The 26,879-nt window shown below is 43.2% G+C and overlaps 1 protein-coding gene across 1 annotated transcript in view; it reads right to left on the reverse strand.

Annotated features, from left to right (window-relative positions):
* The window catches only part of LOC144762987 (extracellular calcium-sensing receptor-like), a 148,262-nt gene extending 127,281 nt beyond the window's left edge, over positions 1-20,981 (reverse strand). The window contains exons 1-4 of the mRNA XM_078648301.1: positions 20,785-20,981; positions 17,691-17,936; positions 14,678-14,969; positions 9,470-10,309 (exon numbers count right to left, since the gene is read on the reverse strand). Coding sequence (XP_078504427.1) covers positions 9,470-10,309; positions 14,678-14,969; positions 17,691-17,936; positions 20,785-20,981 — 1,575 coding nt within the window. The remainder of the gene's footprint in view (positions 1-9,469; positions 10,310-14,677; positions 14,970-17,690; positions 17,937-20,784) is intronic.
* Between the last annotated feature and the right edge of the window lie 5,898 nt (positions 20,982-26,879).

The following is a 26,879-nucleotide window of genomic DNA, read 5'->3' on the forward strand; positions in this document are numbered from 1 at the left end:
AAGCTCCTTCCATTTCGTTTTGCAACAGCACCAAGAATATTTACAAAACTCTTTGCCCCAGTGGTAGGTAGATTACATTCTTTAGGAATGTCACTCTTCCCTTAGCTCGACAATTGGTTGATTGTCTTCTTTTGTTTTCTAAGACATTGGAAGAGTGGCAATAGTGATCAAGATCCGGGAACAGCAAAGATTTCTGATGAACCAGTCTAAATCACATCTCATCTTGGTACAATAAATCCAGTTCATTGGAGCGATATTCAATTCAGAAGTGGGAAGAGTGTTCTTACAGGAGTACAGAAGGGTAAAACTTATTTCCAATCTGCAGGGTATCCTACCCAAGGAAACAGTGACAGCAGTGAAGGGTTAATAGTCCAGGGAGGTATGGCCTCCATAGTATCCTTGGTCCTGTGGGCTTGTTTCCACAAGTATCCCTTGACAAGACACGTGCTAGAGCATTGGAACCCCATTTCACAAGTGAGTATCTGGTTCCTGCAACTTATCAAACTTCACCCTCTCTTGAGTGGTGGCTCAATGCAGAAAATATGACCAAAGGTTTTCCCTTTCAGCCTCTGCTCCCTAAGGTAGAAGCCACAGATGCAAGTGGGACAGGTTAGAAAGAAACCTTATAATAATGGGAGGCCCAGGAACAATCGAACTCATGAGATATCCAGGTCTTAAAACAGTAAAGAATTAAGGGCATTACTATTAGCTCTGGCTCATATCTCACAGATCTTGAAGGGTCACGCAGTCTAGGTCAGAACAAACAGTATGGTAGCCAGATCCTGGACAAATCAACAAAAGGCAACAGGATCTCGGGAGTTGTACTGGTTTACATAGGAGATAGAAAGCTGGGCAGAGGGCACTCGGTCTTATCTCAGCACAATAAACCTGCCAGAAAAACTGAACTCTTTGATAAATGGGCTGAGTCATTCTATCTCAAACTCAACTTTCAAGTGTCTTCATCTGAGGTTTTCAAGATGATAACTCAGAAATTCAGAGTACCTTGGTTAGACCTTTTTGCGCAAGACGAGAATTATCTTCTCCCCCAATTCTTTTCCCTTCCAATTAAACTTAGGCATTGGATGCTCTAGCAATATTATGGCCTTGAGGATTTTGTATGCCTTCCCTCTGATTCTTCTCATCCCAAGAGTCATTCAGAAGATTAGATTCAGGATGATCTTGTATGGGTGTTGATAGTAGCCTCTTGCTGGCTATCGATACCCTCTCCTTGATTGTTTCCAACTTAGTCCTCTCCATTGAGAGTTCCATCACTGGATCAAGCTACATTGGCGAGACAACACTTAAGGGTTTGGAACTTGAGAGGTTAAATGTCAGATTTCAAGGCTGTTTGGAAGTAGCAGCATCAGAGATTCAGCACTACATGCATCCAACAATTTTAAAGCATTGCCACCGGCACTCGACGTCCTTCTTAAAATAGTGCAATGTTCTTCCTGTCTCTTGTGATCCATCACAAGCTCTCCAACCCCAGCGCCTGCAACAACGACTTCACACGCTCGCAAGACCTCTGCGACTCACTCGCCTCGTTCTTTCACTGCAAGATCGCCGACATCCACAACAGCTTCGGTGCACAAACCACGCTCCCAACCACCGAACCAGCGCCCCCCACCACCACCCTCTGCACCTTGACCCCGGTCAGCACCGAAGACACCACCCGCACGATGAACACTATTCACTCCGGCTCCCCGACCGACCCCTGTCCACACCACATCTTCAACAAAGCCGACTCCATCATCGCACCCCAACTCCGGAACATCATTAACAGCTCCTTCACATCCGCCACCTTCCCGGAGAGCTGGAAACATGCCGAGCTCAGCGCCCTCCTAAAGAAACCCACCGCGGACCCCACGGACCTCAAGAACTTCCGCCCCATCTCGCTCCTCCCGTTTCCTGCCAAAGTCATTGAGAAGACCGTCAACAAACAACTCTCCGCCTTCCTCGAGGCAAACGGATCCCTCGACCCCTCACAGTCCGGTTTCCGAGCAAACCACAGCACCGAGACCGCCCTCATCGCAGCCACCGATGACATCAGGTCCCCGCTCGACAACGGGGAAACAGCTGCCCTCATCCTCCTGGACCTCTCAGCAGCCTTCGATACCGTATGACACCGCACCCTAATACAGCACCTCAGCAACACCAGAATCCAAGGAACGGCCCTGGAGTGGATCATCTCGTTCCTCACCGGAAGAACCCAGAGAATCCGCCTCCCCCGTTCCGATCCGCGGCCACCGAAGTCATCTGTGGCGTCCCGCAAGGCTCCTCGTTCAGCCCCACCCTCTTCAACGTCTACATGAGCCCCTTCGCAGCCATCGCACGCCAACACAACTTAAACATCATCTCCAACGCCGACGATACCCAGCTGATCCTCTCCCTCATCAACGGCCCCACCACCGCCAGAGCAAGCCTCCAGGAAGGAATGAATGACGTCGCAGAACGGATGAAGCTCAGCCGTCTGAAACTACACTCAGACAAGACGGAAGTCCTCATCCTGGGACCATCCCCCTCAGCTGGGACGACTCCTGGTGGCCCCCTGTCCTGGGCAGCGCCCCCAAGCCAACGGACAATGCACGCAACCTGGGCTTCATCCTGGACTCCTCCCTAACGATGACCAAAAACGTCAATGCCGTCTCGTCATCTTGTTTAAACACCCTGTGCATGCTCCGTAAGATCTTCCGATGGATCCCCACCGAAACCAGGAAGACGGTCACCCAGGCCCTCGTCACCAGCCGACTGGACTACGGGAACACCCTCTACGCTGGCACCACAGCCAAACTCCAGAAAAGACTCCAACGCATGCAGACCGATTCAGCATGACTCATCCTGGACATCCCCCGGGCTAGCCACATCTCTGCCCATCTGAGAGACCTGCACTGGCTCCCCGTCAGCAAGAGGATCACGTTCAGACTCCTCACCCACGCACACAAGGCTCTCCACGACATGGGCCCCAAATACCTCAACAGCCACCTGACATTCTACACACCCACCTGCCAGCTCCGTTCCGCCAGCCTCGCCCTCGCCACCGTCCCACAAATTCGAAGAACAACCACTGGAGGAAGAGATGTTGAATGACTCCCGTTTCTACACCCGTATAACCAAAGACACTACTGCCAAAACTAGAGCCAAGATAAAAAAGTTGACAGACAAAACACTCAGAGAGGGGGAAATTTGCAATAAGGAATGGCAATACCTGAATATAGACAACCCGAAACTGGCCAGCATATACGGCATCCCAAAGGTTCATAAAGATACCAAAGATCCACCTTTGAGGCCAATAGTTACAACTATTGGCTCCATAACTGAACCCTTAGCAAAGTATATCGATGCCATTTTATGCCCACATATTGCCCGAATCCCAGGATATGTGCAAGACACTAGACAAATAATCAACCTAGTGGAAAATATCAAATTCTGTAACACCTCCCAAATACTAGTCACTATGGACATAGAGGCTCTCTATAGTAACATTCCCATCTTAGGTGCACTAGAGGCCACTCATTGGTTTATCCAAAAATATCAAATTTCTTGTCCATCGATTTTCATTCTGGAATGCCTTAAGATCGTGCTAACTGATAACATCTTTGAATTTCATGGTAACATCTACAAACAACAGCAAGGAGTCAGTATGGGCGCTTCTTGCGCCCCTACCATAGCTAATATATATATGTCCCGATTTGAGGATATATACATATTCAATGAAATAGCGCCGTTCTGTGAATCTGTGACCAACTGGTCCAGATACATAGATGACGTCTTTTTTATCTGGGTAGAGAATGAAGACATTCTGGAGGAATTTTTCTATGGATAAATGAATGTGATGAAAACATTAAGTTCACCAAACATGTAGACAGGGAACAAGTGGAGTATTTGGATGTCGTCATCAAGCACCAGGAGGGGGCCCTTGCCGTTGATCTTTTTGTAAAGCCAACGGCAGGGAACACCCTTCTGCACTACGACAGTTACCATCCTACTGTGCAAAAGAATAGTGTACCTTTTGGTGAATTTTTGCGTCTCAGACGCAACTGCACGAGCATCCTTGATTATGATGTAAAATCCACAATGATGAAGGCCAAATTCCTTGCACGTGGGTACCCGAATAAAATCATAAGAGATTCGTATAAGCGGGCTCGCTTTTTTGATCGACAATGTCTCCTTGAACCTAAAACCACCAAAGTAGTCCCCAATTTGATTTTCATAACTAAACACTCGGTCCTTAACAACAGAATAAGACAAATAATGTACGCAAACTGGCATATATTAAATGTGAACCTCTCTAAGACAGAGCAATTGCCTAAACCCATCTTTGCCTATAAGAGGAACAAGTCTTTGAAAGACCACATAGTAAGATCCAGAATGTTGCCACCTAACACAAATGAACATCAGATCTCTTTAAATATGCAACCAGTGACAGGCACGTATGGTTGTAGTAACTGTAAATCGTGTCAAACAGTTTTGCAAGGTCCTAGTCTTATATTTAATAAACAACAGGTAAAACCGAGGGATCTCAATAATTGTAGGACTAGCAATGTGATTTATCTCATTATCTGTCCCTGTCAATTAGGCTATGTGGGCCAAACTGGTAGAGCGATCAATATGAGACTGACAGAGCATAGATCCGCTATACGAACGAAGAAATTAACTGCTCCCATGGTCTCACACTATCTAGAATATAACCATACCTCAGATAGCATGTCTTGGTATATTCTGGAAAGAGTTCAAGTAAAGACTGGTTTAGACTTGGAGAAAGTCCGCAAGATGCGGGAAGTTTATTGGATTTTCCTGCTTGGAACAGCAACCAATGGGTTAAATGCGGAAATCCCATGGGAACAAGCACTGCTATAAGACACACATAAATAAATATATCTGTGTACCTGTGTTCTTGATATAAGAGTTAACTGTGAGAGAAACTATAGTCCATGTTTTGGCAATAAATCAAAATGCAAATGTTGAGAGGAAATAAATAATGCTTGCAGATGCATGTTTCAATTAGTTTTGAAAGATCTATGAGATATTTACTATGATTTTGTCTATACTAAAGGTGGGCGCTGCATATTTCCCATATATTTGTATAATTATTCTGTGTTGTTGTTCATATCCTTTTCTTCTCTTCTCCCTCTCTAGTGTCTGCAGATTGCAAATTAAGTGTTCCCACAGGTGATATATTGCCTTTTTTATATATAAAGCTGTATGCATATTAGTCATCCCGGCAGGTTCTGTACCTCTTCAATATGGCGGCTCTCTTTACACCATATGTCACACCTTGTTGGTTGTAAACAATTCTCCACGCTTGGTGAGCCTTTGACTATATCCGTTTGCGATTTCGTGCGATAGAATTCTTTTGCATTAGGTGCCACAGATTAAGCAGCTCCCACACACTGATATATCCATTGTTGCCCTCGGGTCATTCTATATTCACATTCCACCGAGTGAGTAAGTATTTAATAGGCTTTGTGTTTATCTTTTTCCGAACACTAGTATAAAAATTCTTTCTTATCTCAGGCAATAGTATTCTGACCAGGGTTTTAATATATGAATAGTTGTAACTACACTCCAAGATGGCGGCCAACTCCGGTCTAAATGTCCCGACTGGACTCCCCGTTCCGCTGTCTCGAATACCGCGAGACTCGTTTTGAAGCGTCACATGACAGCGGGATCGAGTAGTTTAAATATCCTACATACGCCCTGGTTCCGGTGCAGCAGTTCGGGTATGACGGAACTCCGCATCGGTTCTATAGAAAGTAAGTGAGGACTCTACCAGCCCAGTCCGTTAGATTAGGTCAGGTATCACCCACAATCATGCAGATGTCGTCAGGCTACAGCCGTCAGCCATTAATGGCGTACATTTAGATGCCGGTTTAAAATGTCGTAAACTTTGCATTAGTCACTTAGATTCGCTGGCTACTGAGATAATACTGTGACTTGTAACAGAAATAGTAGTGGAATTTAAAATATTCCTTTTCTTCATTTCTTGCTGGTTTTTACAGACAGGATTACATCAGTGCTTTCGGGCTTCACCTCACCATCTAGCACAATCCTTGTACTCCACTCCTAATTTTGAGCAGTGAGCACAACCAACTGCCGACTTTCAGCAGGTATATTCACTGGTATAATCGTAATATTAAAATAGCTACCTCTGCGAGGAATGATAGTAATCTTATACTCTGTTTAAAATTTGCCCTTGTTGTAGCATTCGCTCTTGTGCCAATCAAAGATGTTAAGTAGCCTGCCTGAACCGTAATATCCACACAAGAAAGTTAAAAGTAGGTGACTTTTGATTTTATACTCCTGCCTTAGTTGGTAGTATCCTACGGCTTTCACATGTGCTTATATCTTGTTTTATTTTTATTCTTTGGTAGAATTATTTATATTTCGTCAGTACCCAAGTTCTGGGGAGTGCCACACAATAAATTGTTTTACTCAACGCACATTTGGAGAATCATACCGCCATTAGAAGAGACCAGATCACAGGTATTATAGCTTTAAATCAGTGGGTTTTGGAATCATAGGTAGATTATTATGACCATTGAGCCTTCGTTTCAATATTTTTCACAACAGATTTTAAACCTGTTCAAGAACTTACTCCGTGTCCTCACCCAGATACTGCACATATGTATCAAGTACAGAATGCCCCGTAGATTCTAAAGGTAGGACACACATCAATTTAGTACTTTTAAGCCAGTTACTAGTAGCCTGTGTGAGCCCTTGGTTACCAATCTGCAGTCATTTAAATTCATACTCAACATGTATTGAATACTCATGTTTGGCATAAAAATTGAAATATGGAACATAAGACAATATAGAAAGAAATGGAATCACATTTATCTTTGAATGTAAATATAAACTGTATGTATGTAGATATTTAAATGTATATAATGCTTGTATATTTGTAGATAGAAACATGTATAGTTAGAGCTTGTAATTGTCTAGGGTAAAGAGCTTTCGGTGTTAGGAGAGAGTGCTCATAATCAGATTAGAAAAGAACTAGTATAATATAGATAGAACTACTGTCACATGCTGCATATTATAGATTGTTCTAGTGCTGAGTATAATTAATTGAGTGTTTTCTACTATTTTAGTATCAAATCGACAAATGAGAATACAAAACTCCTGATGAAGGCCAGTCGCCGAAACGCGTTGGATCTAGTTTTGTAATGGGCAATGATAATCAGTTGTTGATTTATGGATTATTATATGTATGGTAAATCACTGTAATCAGATATATATCGATGCTGAGAAATTTACATGAATTGTAAAATAAGTATACTAACTGTTATTTATATATATAAAAAAAGTGATATATAATAAAAAAAATGTTATAAAAAGTGTGGAAAAAGCAAAAAACAATCATTAAATAGAAGTTTTATAAACACACACATCACGGCATTTCAATCTATATTTTTTTGCAATGTGTGATAGAGTATAAGAAACATACACATAACCCGGTGTACAGGTCAGTTTTCAAAAAAAAAAAAGGAAGATCCTTCTCCTACCTGGCGGCCAAGACATGGAACTCCCTCCCCACCCACCTACGGCGGACCCAGGGTCATCTCTCCTTCAGAAAACAACTCAAGACCTGGCTGTTCGAGCAGTAGCAACTCCCCCTCCCCCCAGCGCCTTGAGACCCTAGCGGGTGAGTAGCGTGCTATACAAATTCGCTGATTGATTGATTGATTGAAAAGTGCTAGGTGTTTTGAGGGATGGTTTCCTCCTGGGCTTGGTGGTGTTCACACTTAGGAGTCAGTGGGTATTAATCCAAGACTTTATAGGTACAAAATGCATATGTATGGACAATTTGCTAAACAGATTACTTCAAAGTTATTCACTAAAGACACCAGTTTCTCATTCTCCTGTACCCTCTTGGGTTGACCCCTTAGTTGTTAGAGTCCCTATTTCTCTTTTTTTTAACCCCTAGAGACAGAGAAGTTATTTTTGATAGCTATTTCTTTTGTCATACGATTGGAGAGTTTGATGCCTTATCACACACTGATCATTTTTGTTAGTTTCTTTCCAGATAAGGTGATTCTAAGACCTGATCCATCTTCTCTTTACCTAAAATCCTGTCTTTATTTCATGTCAATCTTGATCTTGTGCTCCCTTCTTTTCATCCCCATGAATGTACCTCTGGAGGAGATAAAAGTGCATGCACTGGATATACATTGAACACTCTATATTCATGTTACTCAAACAGCTTCATTCAAGAAAGGTTGTTACCAGTGGGCTGTCTGGGCAAGAATTAAAGCATTGACTTATAAGCAGAATAAATGATTAGAAGCAATCATTATCTTAACTTATGAGTCAGAAGATCTGATAGGAGCGATTCAAGGAATATCCACTCGTGGACTATCTACTTCATGAGGCCTTTTCAAAGAGGCATCAATGAAAGACATTTGCGGAGTGTCGGACTTGGACACAAAAACATGCCCCGGCATCAAAATAAAAGTGGATCCCATTAGCAAACCAGATAGCTAAAAATCTGGACCACATTTCCAAACCAGGCCAGTTTTGAGCTTGTAAATAGACGCTGTATGATTAATTTGCAAAGTATGGGATAGTTCATGCACTTGTGTTTACGGCAGGAAACAACCGTTATAACACATGCATTACAACGCATGCTTTTACTCCGCATGGCATTACAACGAAAATTGGTTGCTGTGGGGGGTATAAGGTGTTGGATTTAACTCCAACACTTTCCTTACTGTTGCACAGACTGGAGTTGGAATAGTAAATTATGCTATTCCAAACTGCAGTACACCCCTGACAGTAAGTCTGGGTGAAAATTGTGTTGCAACAGCATGCAGTGTAAAAGCATGCATTGTAATGTCATACAACCGTTTACAGCAGGCAATGTCTGTGGTAATATCAGGGAAATCAAAACTGGCCCACCTGGCCATAAAATAAGTCCACAACCTGCTACCAAACTGCCCACACACTGCTCAGTTAGAGAAGCCCATCGGGCTCTGCCTGATTCCCCCATAGGACAGCCAAACCCTGCATTGTTGCAACGGTCAAGTTTTTCTACCCCCCACACTTATTTATGACTCATTACAGACTTCAGGTGGGAGGAAGTTCCTCTTAAGACATTGGGGTAAAGGTACTAGAATTAGTGTAACTTTACCAGCTATTGAAACAATAAATTCACTAGAATTAATTTGTGTGTCTTGGCTGTTTGGCTTCTGCTTGGGTATGCACTCCACCAGTAAGGAATTGAATGAGGAAGATGCGGGAGAAGGTAATGACTTGGTTACTTACTGGCAATCTTCATTACTCTGAATACAGTTCTTCCTCTTCAGAGTCCTCATTCCTCACCTTCCCTCCCAAGAGGTCTAGGGTTTAAATAGCAGCATTGTGTGTTGTTTTCTGGAGTCAGAGTAATGAAAATTACTAGTAAGTAACTGGGTCATTCCACAGAATTTTGTTGAATACCATATGTTTCAGGAAGTAGTTTCACACTTACCTGCCATGGCTGAATGTCACTGGAGTTGGCACATGTTCCATTCACAAAAGGCCCATTGCCTGGCTTGCATAAAATAAGTTCATTCAGTGCAGTGGCATAGACATGGACTGCAAGGTATGCATGCTGAGTATAACTCAGATCATTTAGTTCAAATAGATCTCTGGCCACCTTTTCTAATGTCTCTTTACCAGAGCAAGGTCTTGCATCAGGACTGAAATCCCCTGGTGCTGTGAAATTTCCTTGGGACTGCACCCATTTGCAAATAAATGCCTTTTCCCAAAAGAGCTTTATAAATGTTTCCCCTAAAGATGTGGATGGGTGAAGGTGGCTGAGGAAGTCCCAGAAACCTGGCATTTGGCCTGTGTTGGGTATCAGGCCTACTGTCCCATTCAGCAATTCCCATGCCTGTCTGGTGAACAGTCCTGGAGTGATCCCGAATGAAGCAGAAGCAACAAACACCTTCCCTGTGACGTGGTGTTCATAAAGAGCATTCATTAAAGCTGTGACGTGCACCTCTGGGCTGTGGATGACGATTACTTCGATCGAATGCTGCTTGATGACTTCCACCACTTGAAGGACCTTATTCTTGGTGTAACTCAAGTGGATCTTAGCCACAAACATCACACAACCCCCATTCGTCTCGATTCCTTGCCGTATCGCTTGACCACCCTGCTCTCCGACATCATTGTCCACCACCACCATTCCCACCCAGAACCATTGGAAACTCCTGATCAGCTGAGGCAAAGCAATGTTTTGGAATTTGTTGCTTGGCACTGTGCGCAAAAATGAGGGAAATTGAAGCTTGTCGCTCAAAGCTGAAAGCGTGGCTCCATGACTAATCTATAGAAGAGAGGAAAACTTAGGACACCTCTTTAAAAAACAGTATTTGTCCAAGGAAGCCCACAGTGCCATTCATTATGCAGTTGTGGGTTTGCACTTTTTTATGCCTTGACAGCGCCCAGAGGTCTTCACATTAGTAACAATAATATCCAATAACACACAAGTCAAAACTTCAACGTATGGATAAAACAACTGCAAGGAGAGCTAAAACCTTTTGATTCCTTTTTTCATTTTTCAGTTCATCAAAATCTCTCATTCTAGTACCATTTACTCATTAAATTTTCAGCTTTCCATTTTCAAACATTTGTTCAATGTTTAAAGTTTTTATGTGACAGATACTGAGGATTTGTGGCTATAATTTATATATAGAAAATGTTAATCATTCTTAATATGTTAGTGGATACTTTCATCAATGTTACCAAAGGCTGACGATTGTAAATAAAGTATCTATGTACACTTTCTTAATAAATTCCTAAAATGTCCAAGCTGATGGATTGATATAAAGTATTAAACTTTGCATGTGCATGCTTTCACTGACATGTCTATTTAGATGGCTTGGATGCAATATATCTATAATTCTGAAATTCAGTAAAGATTTTATGAAACATAGTTACAAATAAACATCAGTCACACACAGAAAAAATATATAATGAAGTTGAGAATGTACAAAAAAACTAAAAGGAAAATATAATAATCAAATGCTATAAATGAAAATTGCAAATAAAAATTACAAATGGCAGTTTTGTTTGAATGCATAGATTGTCTACTTGAGTAGGAAGCAGGTAGGTTGGCATTTTTTTGTCAAACTATAATCATTGGCCTCCCATATTTGATTTTGTATTGATTTTTCAAAAGTGCCAAATGAGCAAAGCCCAGCAAGCATTATACATGTAACAGGTATATTTCAGAAATTCTTGGCACCAAATATCAACCCCAATGAGGGTCTGCAAAACATCAGACCAGAACCCCCTCCCCCAACCACGCACCACACACCCTACGGACATATCATAAAGCAACATTATGCAAACATGCTCCTTGCCCACTCGCAACACTATTGCATTAAACAGGTGAGTTGCTTACTACTAGCCTGTCAATCTGGTCCCAGGAAGAGTGATAGATCAATGCCTCGGTACGTGGCCCAGACCGCCCAGATCTTCAACAGGATGACCCAAGCGCTTCCTCCAATAGATCCCCCCTCCCAACTTCACCTAACATTTTCCAAATGTTCGGGCGTGCTATGTCAGTTCCCGCCAGGGCTGGTAGCGGAGACCCCAACCCTTAACACACACGCAAGCCAGTAAGTCCACTGCTAAAAATCGTGTCCCACCCCGGAAGTGAACAGGAAGCAGATATGACCAATGTGCCCCATTCTACATCAGTCCCCCGTGCCCGATGGTTCCTGGGCATGCCAATTGGAGCCAGATCTGTTGCTTCTTGATGTCGCGTCTCTGCCCTGGCGACCACTCCAATACGAGCCCTGGGAGGAGTCCGAGTCCAACGGGGGCAGCGAGTGCGGTTTGAGGACCCTACGCTCATCTGTCCATACAAAGACCTCCTCTGGGGTGTTGAAGAAAAACATTTTTGCCTTATACATCACTTTCCTCCGGGCCGGGAACAGCAATGTGTAGGATAAGTTTAGTTCACGCAGCCGTCTCTTGGCTGCCACAAAGGACTGGCGTTGTTGCTGCACCAGCTTAGTATAATCGGGGAAAACATGATGGGATGTGACTGAAAAATCATTTTGTCCTTATGTAGCCGGACATACCGGAGAATGGCGTCACGGTCTGCATAGTTAAGGAGCCAGGTGATCACTGGTCTCGGCCGCTCCTCACGGTGGTGGCTTCTTTGTCAAGGCGCGGTTGGCCCTCTCAACCACGAAGCAGGGGGACATGTCTTCCGGGGGAAGCAGCACCCTGAGCCACTCCGAGATGAAGGTGTCCATAGATGACCCCTCACAGCCCTCCAGGAAGCCCATCAAACATATGTTATTGCGGTGGGCCCGTCCTTCCGCATCTTCAACCCAGGCCGCCAGGTCTGCATGTGCTTAGTCAGTTTATCCACCTTTTGCTGGAGTGCAGATACAGAGTCCTCCACAGAGAAACACTGGTCTCCGCCTCAGTGAAGCAGTCGCCAGCCTTCGCAGATCTTGGCGGAGAAAAGACAGCTCTGACCCCACGGCTCCAATCTGAGCCTCAAGAGCAGTCTGCGATTGATGTGCAGCATTGCCGTGTCCGAGGAGAAGGTCCTCCGTGGATTCTCCCCCGGGAGGGTTTGTGGTGGTGTAGCGGTCAATCGTATGCTGCTTGGGGGCCCACGCCCCCTGCCGATCTTTGCCCTTGGCAATCAGGGATACCTAGCCGGGGGAGTCCTCACCTGGTCGGTTCGCCACCAAGGGTCCACATCAAGGGCAGCAGCGCTGATCAACAGCCGGTAGCCAGATACAGTCCCCACACAATGACATGTGCCCACACCGGATCCTGGCTATGGCAACACCACAGTGTGCAGGGCAGGACACCTGAGCTGCTTAGACGTTCATGGCGGCTCCGGGTGCAAGGAGGGGGCCAAGCACCAATGGCACAGCCCAACCACCCTCCCGCGCCGTGAACCAGGCACTCGCTGGGTTCCCAGCCTCCCGGCCGAGCTCTCGCCATGAGGCAGACACTACGGGCGCTGCACGTCCCGGGCCAAAAGCACGGTGGACCCCGGCCTACTCACCCCAGGATTCCTGGCAGCCACTCCCCCACAGCAACAGCGTCCTCAGCCCGGGGGTCCCGGACAGAGATCGCGGCATCTCTTCCCGGCCCCGCGGCTCTGAACAGGCTGGCAATCGCAGGTAAGGGGCCCCCACAGCTGCAAACCAACCTGCAGACTCTGCAACGCACCAAGCGGCAGCCTACACAGGGTCCAGGTCGAACCTCGCTGGGCCCCCTGCACCGCGCAGGCCCACCGGCATCTGTAGTGATGAAGATGGGGGAGGGGCGCCTCAATGGCACAATGTCCGTTACCTTGACCCTCCGCACCTCCGCTTGATCAGCATGGGGCGATGCCTCAACACCCTCAGGTCAGGGACGGCACCGGATCCATCGACCTTGCCGTCGCTGCCCCCCGACGAGGGGGATCCACGGCAGCAGCGGACTTGGCCGCACACCCCTTCGTCGCGGGACTGGCCACTGCAGAATGGGAGCCCGGTCACGGTGTTCCTGGCCCTCCACCGCCGCCAAACTCCACCAGCAGCGGCACAGCGGGGACCGCAGCACGGGCCCCCAAGAATCGTGGATTGGGTCTAGGATAATGAAGGATTCTGGCCCTTTACAGGAGTGAACTGCGGAGCTCAAGAGAGACGCGTCCGCCATGTTCGGCTTCTAAGCCACGCCCATATTTGATATTTTAACATAGAAGTAAAACAAGTATCAGTATATCGATCTAACATTTGGAGCAGGTCATGGATACATTTGTTTATTTTATGATGTACATGTGTCTCTATGTCTTATACAATTGATAGCTATCATCTTATTGTTAAGAAAGTGGGATGGAGATGTTTGGGATCAGTCTTCATTTGGTGGAGCTTCATCTTTGCTACATTAAAGCTTTTCATGGAGGCTTGGTATAATCTCATTTTCTAATTACATCCCTCTTCTTCATTGTAGGTCACAAAAGGATGACTTTAATTGCATAATCCCAAACAAATTTAGAGTAATACTCCAAAGACAGAAACACTTGAAGCTAATTCTGGTCTTCTTGCTCACAGGCTTTCTTTATGCAAGATGAATGTTTGTATTGCATCTGTACACTCCTAATTACATTACTCCTCATTCTGTTCCACCTGATCATTTGTAGAGGAAATTTGAAATTCATTTTAGCCTTCCCCTGAGTGGCCACATTTGCTGTGATGTTTGGAAGAGAATGCCTATAAGTCCAGACTGAGATATCTCAGGTTTTCACACATGCAAAGCATCTCTGCCGTCTTTATGCCAAAAAGCTCTGAAGGTAGCCAATCCAAGGGCTGAATATGTCAATAACTTCCTCTCATACTAACCTGTCCAATTCCTATTTCATGGGTTTCTTCAATAAGTATGCACATCACACCTTTTGCACCACTTGCACCACCCCTTATTAGAGGTATTTACACAAAGAACACCCAGAACAGTGGTAAATGCAGATACATTTGTTATATATCAAAATAGCTCCTATGTTTTTGCAAGCAAAGCATTCCTGGATCTAGGCCTATTTATAAGGAGATCAATGAGAGGGTTAATTCTGAAAATAATGAGACAAGTGGTGCTTGAAATTCATAGTCAAATGAGGAAAAACCTTAGCTGACATTCCATATAACACTGTAAACTACTGTAAACAAATGGGCACAGTTACCTGAGGTACATGTAAAATCCCCAGCATTCGGGCCATGGGAAGGGATAAAGCTGATACCAACTCTCCCACAATCCCAGCCAGTGACTGATGAGGCCAGCAGTCGTAACCAGGCACTGTACTCTCCACCCCTGAGAGCAGACGCAATGTTCCCATGAGGGCTCTGGCCTCTGACATGCAGGAATCATATACTCTGAAGCCAAGAGTCATATTGGGTAGCATGTTCGGAGTCCGATTAATTTCTTCTATTGCAAACATCATGCCTAATACATCCCTGTAGTACCTGATTTGGAACCTGTAAAAACAGAGGAATGAGTAAAGCATATCATACTGCCACGAGCAATAATGAAGTGTAACAATATATACTTTATGCACAGAAAAAGTGTGTGTGCACACTTTGTGCAACACCTGCAAACTATGGTATTAAGAAGGTGCCTTAGATGCTTGTGCAGCCCCTTCTTTAATACTGAGAGTGCTGCCGCACAACAAGGTGGCGCACTGTTAGTACAGCCCCTGAGTGTTTAGGAAACAAGGGACCCCTTTAATTACAGCTAGCTATAACATAGGGAAATAAGCTAATTTAAGGAAATTATAGCTAGAAAAGGATATCTACCACAACTTTAGATAAGAATACCTCTCTTATGTGTAGAATATATAGGTCTCTTCCGAAGGCACCCTATAACAACAATGTATTCTCTTGGAGATCATATAATGATATATTTAATGATTTATTTTTATGTATAAAGTTTATATTTCATATCTCATTACATAATTTAAGGATGCATATATAATTCACATTGATCATTTCATGAAGTAAATTTTGACGGTCAGCATAAATATATACAAATTAAAATGATAGACGAGGCGTTAATTCAGGCAGTGCGGCAGATGTCTACAACGTGCGTTTCGGCATACACGCCTTCATCAGGTAGCCGTCTATTGCACAATATAACCAATTCTAAATGTCATTGATGATGTACTGTTGCTTCAAGAATGTCTCTGGCGAAATTTTGAAAATGCGTAGAAGTTGACCGCTTTGGAAATGCGCAAACATGCTCGAAACAGTGGTTACGGATGAACGTAGACGTCTCAACTCAGTATATATGAGGAACACAACTGTAGCAGGCCGGAGTTGCCTTCCTAAACGAATGTAGTAAGAAACTAAAATCGATTCACGGTCGCCACACGGTAGCATAAATGGGTGGGGCACGATAAACAGAAGTATTCCTGCCCGGAATTGGGCGATAGAGTTCTCCTGAAGTACACAGTGTAATAGCGTTATCTAAAAACACTTGCATTGTTGAATAGCATAAATAACTGTAGATCTGCACTAAATTAGGCTTAATTAGGAAATCTCTTGTCTTTTTTTCATCTCTCCTACCCCTCAATCTGTACACCTGCTGACCTGGCACTCACGATTAACAAAATAAAAAAAAATCCAAAGAAGACCTATTTCCGTAGTTTTCTGTATTTAAAAATAAATACAAACATGAAAATAAATAGTTTTCTCTCTGTATTTATCTGCAAAAATCAGTAAAAACGGAAAACTGGGAGCCCTAATTTTAATGGGGCACTCAGTCATTGTTTTTGCCCAGCACATCTGTTTAAAGGTTGCGTCGGGCGCAAATAGGGTCAGTGCGCCCTATATGTAATAAGGCCCATTTGCTATGAGAATGATTCAATAATTGCACGTTACCTTGGAGATTGTTTTCTTTGAAAGCATTTATTTGAAGGCATGTAGGAAGAGAAAGGATGATTTATATTTGAAAGGAGCAGTCAGGACAACTTAATGTCCTTATGTAGTTTTCAAGTACAATTGAGCAAGCCAATTCTAGGCTGGTTAAATATAAGTTTATTGGTGAAGCAACCCAGGAGTAGCTCTCCTGAGGCCAGTCAGATGCAAGGAGCACTCTAGAGAGTCCACTGGGTTAAGGAAACAGAACCTGGAACACAGAAGCACATAGTTTGAGTACTTCTGCAACTCCCACAGTACAACACCCCAATCCTATAAAGGAATAAGTCTAACAAATTAAGCGATGTAAGTAATGCCCTCCAAAAATTGGGACGCATGACAACCCTCCTTCAGCTTGGGCGACAGGAGAAAAAGCAAGAGTGGAGAAACAGTGCCTCCTGGTCAGCCTGCTGCAGTCCAGGCAGGCCAAAGCCTTATAGGAGATTCTAACTGGGATGATCACTTGGAAGGGCTTGATGACTGCTCACTGCTGGAAAGGGGAAGGAGCATTAAACCTTTTCCACCAACAAGGGCTGCTCTGTTCCGATAAAGACCCTACCGGCCACCTTACTACTCTGTGAAAAAAAATAAACTTGCTTTGACGGCTGTCTTTGTTACCGACTGTATCACTAAAGGTAAAGTGCTGCAATATAAATTAAAAGTCCCAATCCATTCTTCTTTGCCCACCAAGCCACCTCAGTTTGGACCCAGCCATATGCAAATCAGTCTTGACCCTGCTTCTCAGGGGAACAGTCCAGCCCGAAGTGCCAAGCCAGGCCCTCCTTGAATCTGAATACAAGCAACTGAGGACTGGTTTCCCCTAGTTAGGGCCCTTCAGCCGAGTATAGCTTGGCTCCGGTGGCACAGTGAGTCCAGGTCCAACGTCTGGGTGGCAGGGTGGGCAACAAAACAATGGAAGTGGATGTGGCACGAGCGATTACCAATGGCTGAGATTAATTCAAGTATTCTATACATCACCTTCTTGTTTTTGCATTTGACACCCTAAGTGCACCAGGTATGCCCAGATGTGGGTCCCAGGCTCAGTTGCTTTGGGAACTCCTTGGTGGAAATAATAGTCCAGCGTAAAATGTTAGCTGCCACTTGAGATCAGCGACATAGTTTGTAGATTTAATAAATGTGTTCTTACTTTTCTCAGTAGGGCAGCTTTGTCTCTTCCTAAGTCATGTAATAGTGATGAGGACATGACCCTCACATGCTTAGCACTATACTCTAATGATTTTCTATCCCTGAATACACTTTACAGCATGTAGAACTGTTTCTCACCCCTCACAGGAGATCCTTTCTGGGACATCTTGGAAGGAAGGTTGAAGAAAGCGAAAGCTGGAGTGAACGACAAATGATCCTCCGATAATAATGTCTCCATCCCTAGAGACCCCTTCCAAGGTCTCGCTGTGCAGGGCACACCCAGGGTGGATCGATGCCTCTCCGACTGCTGAGATAAGGAGAAGAATGAGAGAGCTGGTCAGGCTCATCCTTAGCCATGGAAAGTCAATCCCTTCTGCTGGCCACCTATGGATAAAAGAAAAGGACATGCCAAGTAGGTCACAGATGCACAGAGCACAGACTGACACCCATACCAAGGCCTTTTTATTATTGATGGGTGATCTAATTTATGCCTGGCTCTTACTAAATAAGTCAGACTTTCACTGCACTGAAACCAGCCCCACTGCACAGAGACAAGCCTCTCACTGGACAGAAGCCAGGCACTCACTGCACTGAAACCAGCTGCACTGCACAGAGACCTGCCTCTCAGTGTACAGAAGCCAGCCTCTCACTGCAGTGAAACCAGCCCCACTGCACAGACACCAGCCTCTCAATGAACAGAAGCCAGGCTCTCGCTGCTCTAAACAAGCCCCAGTGTACAGAGATCAGCCTCTCACTGAACAGAAGCCAGGCTCTCACTGCTCTAAACAAGCCCTACTGCACAGTAATCAGCAAGGTTTTTCTCCTTCACCAGATTATGCACAATAGTGTAGTAACACTCTTGCACTCACAACTCCCACCTTTCGATGCAAGGAGGCATCTTGGTTTTGGGATTTTCGAAAATGATGAGTAACGCCTGGTGGTGATTGACAAGGGTGAACTGCTTTCCATACAGAAACATATGAACATATTTACAATGCCACACCGCAGCCAAGCTCTCTTTTTCAGTCTGAGAATAGGTATGTTTAGTGTGAGACAGACTCCTTCTGGTGTAGGCCACAATATGTCTCTGTGCACTTGGGTGCCCATGTGGTTGATCAAGGATTGCCCCCAAACCCACCAGGCTTGTCTCAACTATGATTTCAGTATGTAACTTTGGATCAAAATAAGTCATGTCAGTTGCATTTCAACTGCGTTCTTGATTTTCTTGAAAATTCGATCACATTCCGAGGACCTCTGGATCAGAATTTTTTTTGTTAGATCTCTCAATGGGTCACTCGCTGTAGCAAAGTCACAAATGTACCTGGAGCAATAGCTCACCATGCCTGAGAAGGATTGTAGCATGATCACATTGTGCGCGGACAAGTGGGTGATAACACTCATCGTTTCAGGGTCAAGAGTCATTCCACCTTCATAGAAGATATGCCAAAGAATTTGAGTTTGGCTTTGCAAAACTCACACTTCTCAGTGTTTAAAGTGAGACCTGCATCAGCGGACAAACAGCATACTTGTGTTAGAGCTTTGTCATGTACCTTTCTTGTGGCTCCAAAGATTAATATGTCATTACTGTAGTTAATAGCATGAGTGGCAGGTTGAATTACTCGGTGAATGACTTCCTGAAAGATTTGTGCAGCCAACGACACACGAAAGCTACTTTTTTTATATCTACACAGACCAGCATGAGTTGAAAAAGTAGTAATATACCTACAGTTCTCTTCCAGCTTGAGTTGATGATATCCTTTATTCTTATCAAGAAAGGAGAAAGCTTTGGCACAATTTAGCTGTGCAATCATATCTCCTATGTTCTGAGTTGGATGTCTTTCTCTCTCGATTGCTTTATTGCCCTGACTCAAATCAACACAAATGCACATGGCACCCCCACCTGTCCTTTTTGGACACTACCACGATGGGTAAATCCCATGGCGCGGAGCAGTAGAGAACACAATGATGTCATGCTTTAGCAGCATCTCTAGTTCTTTCTCAACTGCCTTCTATAAATTAAAAGCAATTCAACTATGTCACTGAGCAACAGGACAAATGTCCTAATTAAGGTGAAGTTGCATATTCATTGTCCTGAGTTTTCCTATTCCATTAAACAAAGTCGGAAATTGACCCACGATTTCAGTGTGCACTGAAATTGTAGTTGATGGATATCAGTCCCATGTCAGCAGCACTGATGAAACCGAAGAGACAAGCACTATATGAACTACCTGGTAGAAAATGAATTGGCGTGTGCACAGTAGTTTTTTTTATGCTTCATGGCCACCATGAATGACCCTTGACTTCAATGGCATGGAAGCAGCCAGCCCATAAGTACACCTCGGTTTTGGATGGTGTTAGACATGGCACTGGTGACAGTTCATTGTACTGTTCTACCTTCATGATGTTCATTGATGCACCATTATCTATAATAAATGTTGTCGGGCAGCCATTCACCTTTAGCGTAATCTTGGGACAACACCCAAATAAGTTGGGCCGCTTGATGTGGCGATCTTTCTTTGAACTTCATTCTTCTTTGCAAACAGCCAAACCTACATTTGATTGACGTTCTGCAGTTGATATTACCATAGCACAACCATCTTCCTTGCTGTCACTCAATACTGACGTTGAAGATCCTTGGGAGAAGGATTTTGATGGTGAATGATTTCATTTAGTCTCTACTTGTCCCCAGTGATGTTGTCGTTTTGACTTGTGGGTGTGGCTAGATTGCTTCCGAAACTTTCTAGCATCCATTTCTCTTCTAAGAATGACACACCTAGTTTTGCAGACCATTATAAAATGGTTTTTATTCCCACATACTTTACATATCTGTCCAATGGCAGGACATTTATCTTCATATGGAAACGAGAATCCTCATTGGAAACACAATTTCATTTTCTTCAGGAAAATTGTGTTTTGGGTCCGGCTTTGTGTTTCTGCTTACCTTTCATGATTAAAGTTGATTATTTCAGGGCTGTTCCGGCCTCCATTTCAGTGGCCTGCCAATCTGCATGTTCCTCAGCTCTTGCAGCCATGAGTACATTTTTTAGACTGAGTGTCTCCCTCAGCATGCGTCACCTGAACGATCGGAGAGGCAACAATCGAAGCTCAAAGACATATGACTTCTTCGTCATTGAATTCACTGAATTTGCAGCACTTGGTGAGGACATCAAGTCTTTTGACAAACTCATCCATTGTTTTATCAGTGTGCCATGTTGCCTGGTTGAAAATGTACCTTTCATAGTCGGCATTCGGCACTGGATTTAACCTGGCTTCTAATGTTTCTTTGATTTGACGGTAAGATACTACATCAGCTTGTGGCCTTTTCTTTATCACTTCTTTCACTCCATCACTAACAAGGTTTTTCAAGTTTTTGATGTACTTTTTGTCATCTGCTTCTTCTAGAGCATCTATGAAGTCTTCAATGGGCATATTATCATGAAACGGCATTAATATTATCAACGTTTTAGCGGCAGAAAACTGCAGCTAAAGCTGCAATAACGGGCTTGATAATATGCCCTTGAGCATTCCAATAGAAGCCTATGTTCTGGTGTCAACATGGGCTTCTATTAGAATTCTCAATGGCATATTATCAAGCTCATTATCGCCGATTTAGCAGCAGGTTTCTGCCGCTAAAACGGCAATAATTTTAACGCCGTGCTTGATAATATGCCCCCAAATGTTTATATCAATGCAGTCCATCTGACACCAATATTCTGCTTTTTGGTGGAATCAAAATGGTGGTGGAGGCTTCAAGAATGTGGCTTCAACATAACCAGTGTTGGAACTTACTGACTTTGAGAGCCATTGCCACTTCAACGACGACCGCTGCTCACTCGCACCGGCATCTTTTGTAAACATCGGCTGGGCGCTTGCATCTGAGTTGTCACTCCTGAACTGCTGAGGTATGCCGACATCTTCTTTTGTGGTGGTAACGGTTTTGTGTCTAGGACACATTCGTCATTGCTTTGTTGCTGCCTTTAGCACTTTCTTTTGCCTTGCCATCTATGCATTTAGTGTTTTCTTGTACCTAGTTGTCTCTGCCTTTAACATTTCTGCTTTGTGTGAATGATCGCTCTATGTTACGCTGTGGCACACTATCTCTTATTTTGGTCTTACCAGTCTACTTCCGGCCTGGTTTATGGCCGTGATCTTCTGTGGTGCCTTTACCTTCTCCGAGGACTTCATGGTAACTATAGCAGTGCTTTGATTTCACATGCGCCTGCCGTCGGCAGTTCCTCAAGGTGCACGTGGCACGCCAAAGAGTTTTCTGGATCACAGCAAACCCTCAGGGAGAGCAATCATGTTCTTTCTGGGCACGTATACCCTACTTGTTGCCAGTTATAGCATCCTCCCCAGTTCTGGAGCACGTAAATGACCACACCACACTTGGAGTTCTTTATTACACGTATTTACACAATGGCATGCAACTGTTAAGTGAACAAATAACAATGTAATTATGTTGTGCAGTTGTTTTGGAGAGCGAGTTGTGTTTTTGAGTTGTGGTATTTTGGTCTTGCGGTGCATGGCTTTGCATTGATATTTTTATGTGTTGTGTTTGCGCGTTTCTACTGAGTTGTGCTGTCTTATTGAATTGCTGTGTTGTTGCACTAATATATTTTGTGTTTCTGTATTTATTGTACTAATGTATTGCGCTCTGTTGTCTTTTTATTGTGTTGTTATTTTTGTTAGTATTGTGTTGCTTTATGTTGTTTTTGTTTGTGCTGTGAATTGTGTTTTAATGTTCGGCTCTTCAGAGTGTGTTCTGTTTAAGTGTTGTTATGCTAAGTTGTTAAGTTGGTCTATGGTGATGTTAATGTTGTAGCTTAGTATGTGGTCTATTGGTGTTACTGTATTGTATTATGTTTTTGCATTCCATTGCAATATCAAGTTTCTTTGTTGTGAGTGATTAGTTTTTATATATGTTATTGGAGTTAGTTGTTTTCTATTTTTTTGTGTTGTATTGTATTTTGGTGCCGTGTGTTGTTATGTGATGTGTTTGTTTTGCAATAATATGTTGGTGTGTTAACAAAAGAAAAAACATTTCTTAAGGATGTTTATCAATTACAGATGTGGTCTGCCTGCTAGAGGTTCTCCAACATGATGCAAAAGACACCCTGCAAGGGTTATAAACATCAGGCATAGCTAGTGAAGAACAATCTCAGTGGTTAAAGCAATCATTGGCAATGCTAGTATATCTGGGTTATGAATGAAAGCGCCTTTTGTGCCACTGACGGGTGTAAACACACGATGCGTCATCATACACGCACTCTGCCACTCATCTTTGCATTCATGAATCCGTTTGAATCAAATAGCGATATACACAAGGAATCCAAATGTTGTTCCTTCAATTTTCTTTAATTTGGCCTGTTATTTGCTATCTGTCTCCCAACTTAATTAAAAAGAAACAAAGAAAAAATGCTAGGATTTAAGAAAAAGAAAAAGATTTGTGATTTATTGCATGATAAAAGCACACAAACAAACCTTCAAACAGGTGTGATATATTAGACTGTATACCCTGGGAGACAGATTGCAAATAACAGGCCCAATTAAAGACAATTGAAGAAACAACATTTGCATTCCTTGTGTATATCGCTATTTGATCAATGGTCTGGGAGGCATTACCCCCACTTAGACCCTTTTAAACATGCAGCAAATGTTTGCAATAACAAACTAACTGCACAAAACTAAACAATGCTTGGAAAGATATTGTAAATAGTCTATCATTGTTCTAAAGCTCACGCATGGCTGCCCCATTTAGAACCAACATGTTGGGCTTCCTGGAATGGTAAAACAATGACACACTTTGGACAACCGCATTCCATAATGATCTTCTGATTTAGAGCAATTGGCCACCTGGAATGAAACTCCGTGCATATGAAATGAGTTTCAGCAACCCGATAGTACTACCTAAAGAGCTGTGTTATTGTTGTAAGAAACAATAAAATAAAAAGAGGAGAAGCACATAAATGAAAGGGGAATTATTGAGGATGATAATTCAAAACGAATGCACTGGTCAACAAGCCCTGATACTGAAGGACACTAATTTGAGGTGATTGTACACACGTCGATTTGGTCATCAATGTAGCACCAAGAGCAAGCCAGGCGTTGCACTGGTCGAGCATCGCGGATGGTTGTTGCTGTAGCGCAAAGAGCAGCTCTGGAGTTGCCGGTTGTCACTGGTGGTCGCTGTAGAGCAGGTTTCACTGGAGCTCTGCATTGGTGGCCACAGTGGGCGGTAGAGTCTTGGAGAGAACAAGCCCTAGCATCAGAGTGTGCAGAAAAGTATACTCTGATGCCAACCAAGGGTCCAGGGCCTGTAGAGGCACCTCTTGGGGACTAGGGACTCACTCAAAAAGAGGCCAGCAGGGCTCAGGCAGGTCCAGTTGCATCAGGTCAGCGGGCGGTTGCAGGGACGCCTCTGGATCTTGAGTGTCCCTGTAGCTCACACAGGGCATTAGAGTCACTCAGGTCAGGCTAAGATGAATGTAAGCAGGTCCAGTCTTCTTTCTCAGATAGCAGGGTGGTCCTGAAGCCGCAGAGCAGTCCTTTTGTGGTAGGGCATTCCTTCTTCTGTAATGTCCATAGGTCCAGCAGTGTTCTGAAGTGTGGCTCCAGAGGTCCAATATGTATACCTGGCGCCAGCCTTTGTGTGGGGAGACTCTGTGTCTTACCCCACATCTGGTTTTGGAAAGCTCTTCCCCTGTCATGTTCAGAAACTGTCTGGGGGAGACAAATGGTTTCTTTCTTTGTGCAGGAGGCAAAGCCCTTTGAAGTGTAATGAGGGCTGTGTTCAGGCCCTCTGCAGTCATCCTGCCAGAATTGCCCACCCAGCCCATAACTAAATTACATTTGTGTCACTTTCTGGAAGCAATACACACACTCCAACAGTGGAGTTATCCACAGTCATGTGACCCAGGACACCAACAGCAAGCAGAAATGGTTGGGACAAGAAAATGTCAACTTTATATAAAAGTGACATTTTAAGTACTGTCAATTAAAATCTGACTTGACCATTAAATAGAATTTTAAATCACAATTAATTTGAGTGCAAACAGCATATCTCCATCTCATCCCAATCCAAAGTCATCACGTATTACATGTAATAAGGTAACCATGTTAGTCAAAGGGAGAGATAGACCTTAAAACAGTGAAAAATGACTTTAGGAGTTTTTCACTCTAAGAACATTTAAAACATGTAAACCCACATGTCCTATTTTTAAATACAATGCACTCTGCCCTATGCACTTTTAGGTTCTATTTGATGGCTAACATATATATTAAAAGGAAAGGTTTAAGCCTGGCAAAAGGTTTATTGTGCCAAGTCCAAATTGCATTTTAAAACTACGCTACAGTCAACAGTGGCAGACCTGAGACATGTTTTACAAGGATATCTTTAGTGGGTGGCACGAGTGCTGCCGGCCCATTAGTAGTATTTTATTTAGTGGTCCAGAATACATGTAGTACCATATGCTAAGGGCTTATGAGTAAATTAAATGTGCCAATTAGGTTTAGGCCAATTTTACCTTGTTTGAGGGAGACAGTACAAGCACTTTAACACTGGTTAGCAGCGGTAAAGTGCACAGAATCCTAATGTCAGCAAAAAAGAATGCTTGTCACAATCAATATGTCAGCGCCTAATATGTTTATCATAACAAACAGATCAGACCTCTGGTAATAGAAAATGTTTTTCCTAGTGAACCAATACGATCAGTAGCTGCTATCAATGACTTATCACTATAACCAACTGAGGCCTCCTGCAGCAAGCATACGCTTTCCCACAAGGTAGCCATCAGGCATACAATCCTCAAATGATATAACATATAAAATGACACTTGTTAAAAGAAAAAGCTATCTCTCATAAGAGGGCCTAACGATAATTCTAACATTACAAACCTTCTATACCCAGAGTTTGTCACAGAGGGTAACCTGCACCAAAATGTTTGCTTACTATCGTAATCTGTGAGAATCCATGTAAATAAATAACTATATGTAAGCTTTAATACAAAGTAGTAACAATATTTTATAAAAGGCCTATTGACTTTAACAAATGCTTTTCACAATCAATAAGTCAGGCATACTGCCTTTATTAACTTTTCACTATAAAAAAATCAAGCCTATAACCTTTATCATTGGCGTATTACCGTAAGAAACTCAGGCATACTGTGTTGGTTCATAAGCCTTCCAACAATGCAACCATCAGGTATACCAAAATAAAATTACAATTTTGTACAGAATAAAGTTGTAAAAAAAAAACCTTACTAATAGAGCCGAGTAATTATTACTGTAGTGCAAATTGTCTATCCACACGGCTTCATGTTGGTCACCAGCACCAAAACACTAGTCTACAACATGCAATCTGTGAGATTCCATGTAACAAAATGCCAGACTCCACGCTTTAGCATAGTGTAGTAACAATCCACACTTAAAAGCTGACTCCCTTTGACACATGCTTTTCACAATCAGTAAATAAGGCCTACTTTGTTTGTCATAACTTTTCATGATAAATAGATTACAACTAAGGAATCTGGCATTTGGTTTCCCAGTGAACTGATCAAACATCTACCCTTCACCAATGGCTTGATACTATATACAACCCAAGCTACAGAAGTGCACAGAAGCTAGCAGCCAACAGGCATACATTTATAAAACAATACAAAACAAATATGTATGAAATTGAAGATGTCAAAACTATTTACGGACCCCTTAAAAGGGCCTAACAAGAATCATCACAGTAAAATTCGACTTCCAGGGTTTGTCAGAGTGGGTCACCAACACCATAACCCTTCAATATGAAGGTAATCTGTGAGATTACATGTAACCAGGTACCTTTCTACAGCCTGTAACAAAATGTGACAACAATCCAGTGTTAGAGGCCTACTGGCTTTCCCATATGCTTTGCACAATAAATAACCCAGGCATACTGCCTTTGCCAGAACGTTTTATAACAAACAGGCCATACCTACGGCATCTGGCATAACATTTCCCTGTGTACCAATCAACTCTTCAGCTGTTATCCTAGGCTTTTCAATATAACCAGCTCAGGCCTACTGCACAGAGCATAAGCTTTCTCACAAGGCAACCATCAGGCACACAGTCATAAAATTGGAAAATGTGTACATAGTTACAGTTGACAAAATAGTATCTCTCCTACCAGGTCTAAACAAGGATTCTCCCAGTGCAAATCTTCTATACTCATGGTTTGTCAGAGGGAGTAACCAACATCAAAACCCTTGCCTCCTAAAGCAATCTGTGAGTTTCCATGTAATAAAAAAAGCTATCTGCTGGCTTTTAATACGAGTAAGAACATCCACCCATACATGCCAATTT

The sequence above is a fragment of the Lissotriton helveticus genome, chromosome 6 (assembly GCF_964261635.1).
Source record: "Lissotriton helveticus chromosome 6, aLisHel1.1, whole genome shotgun sequence".
NCBI lineage: Eukaryota > Metazoa > Chordata > Amphibia > Caudata > Salamandridae > Lissotriton > Lissotriton helveticus.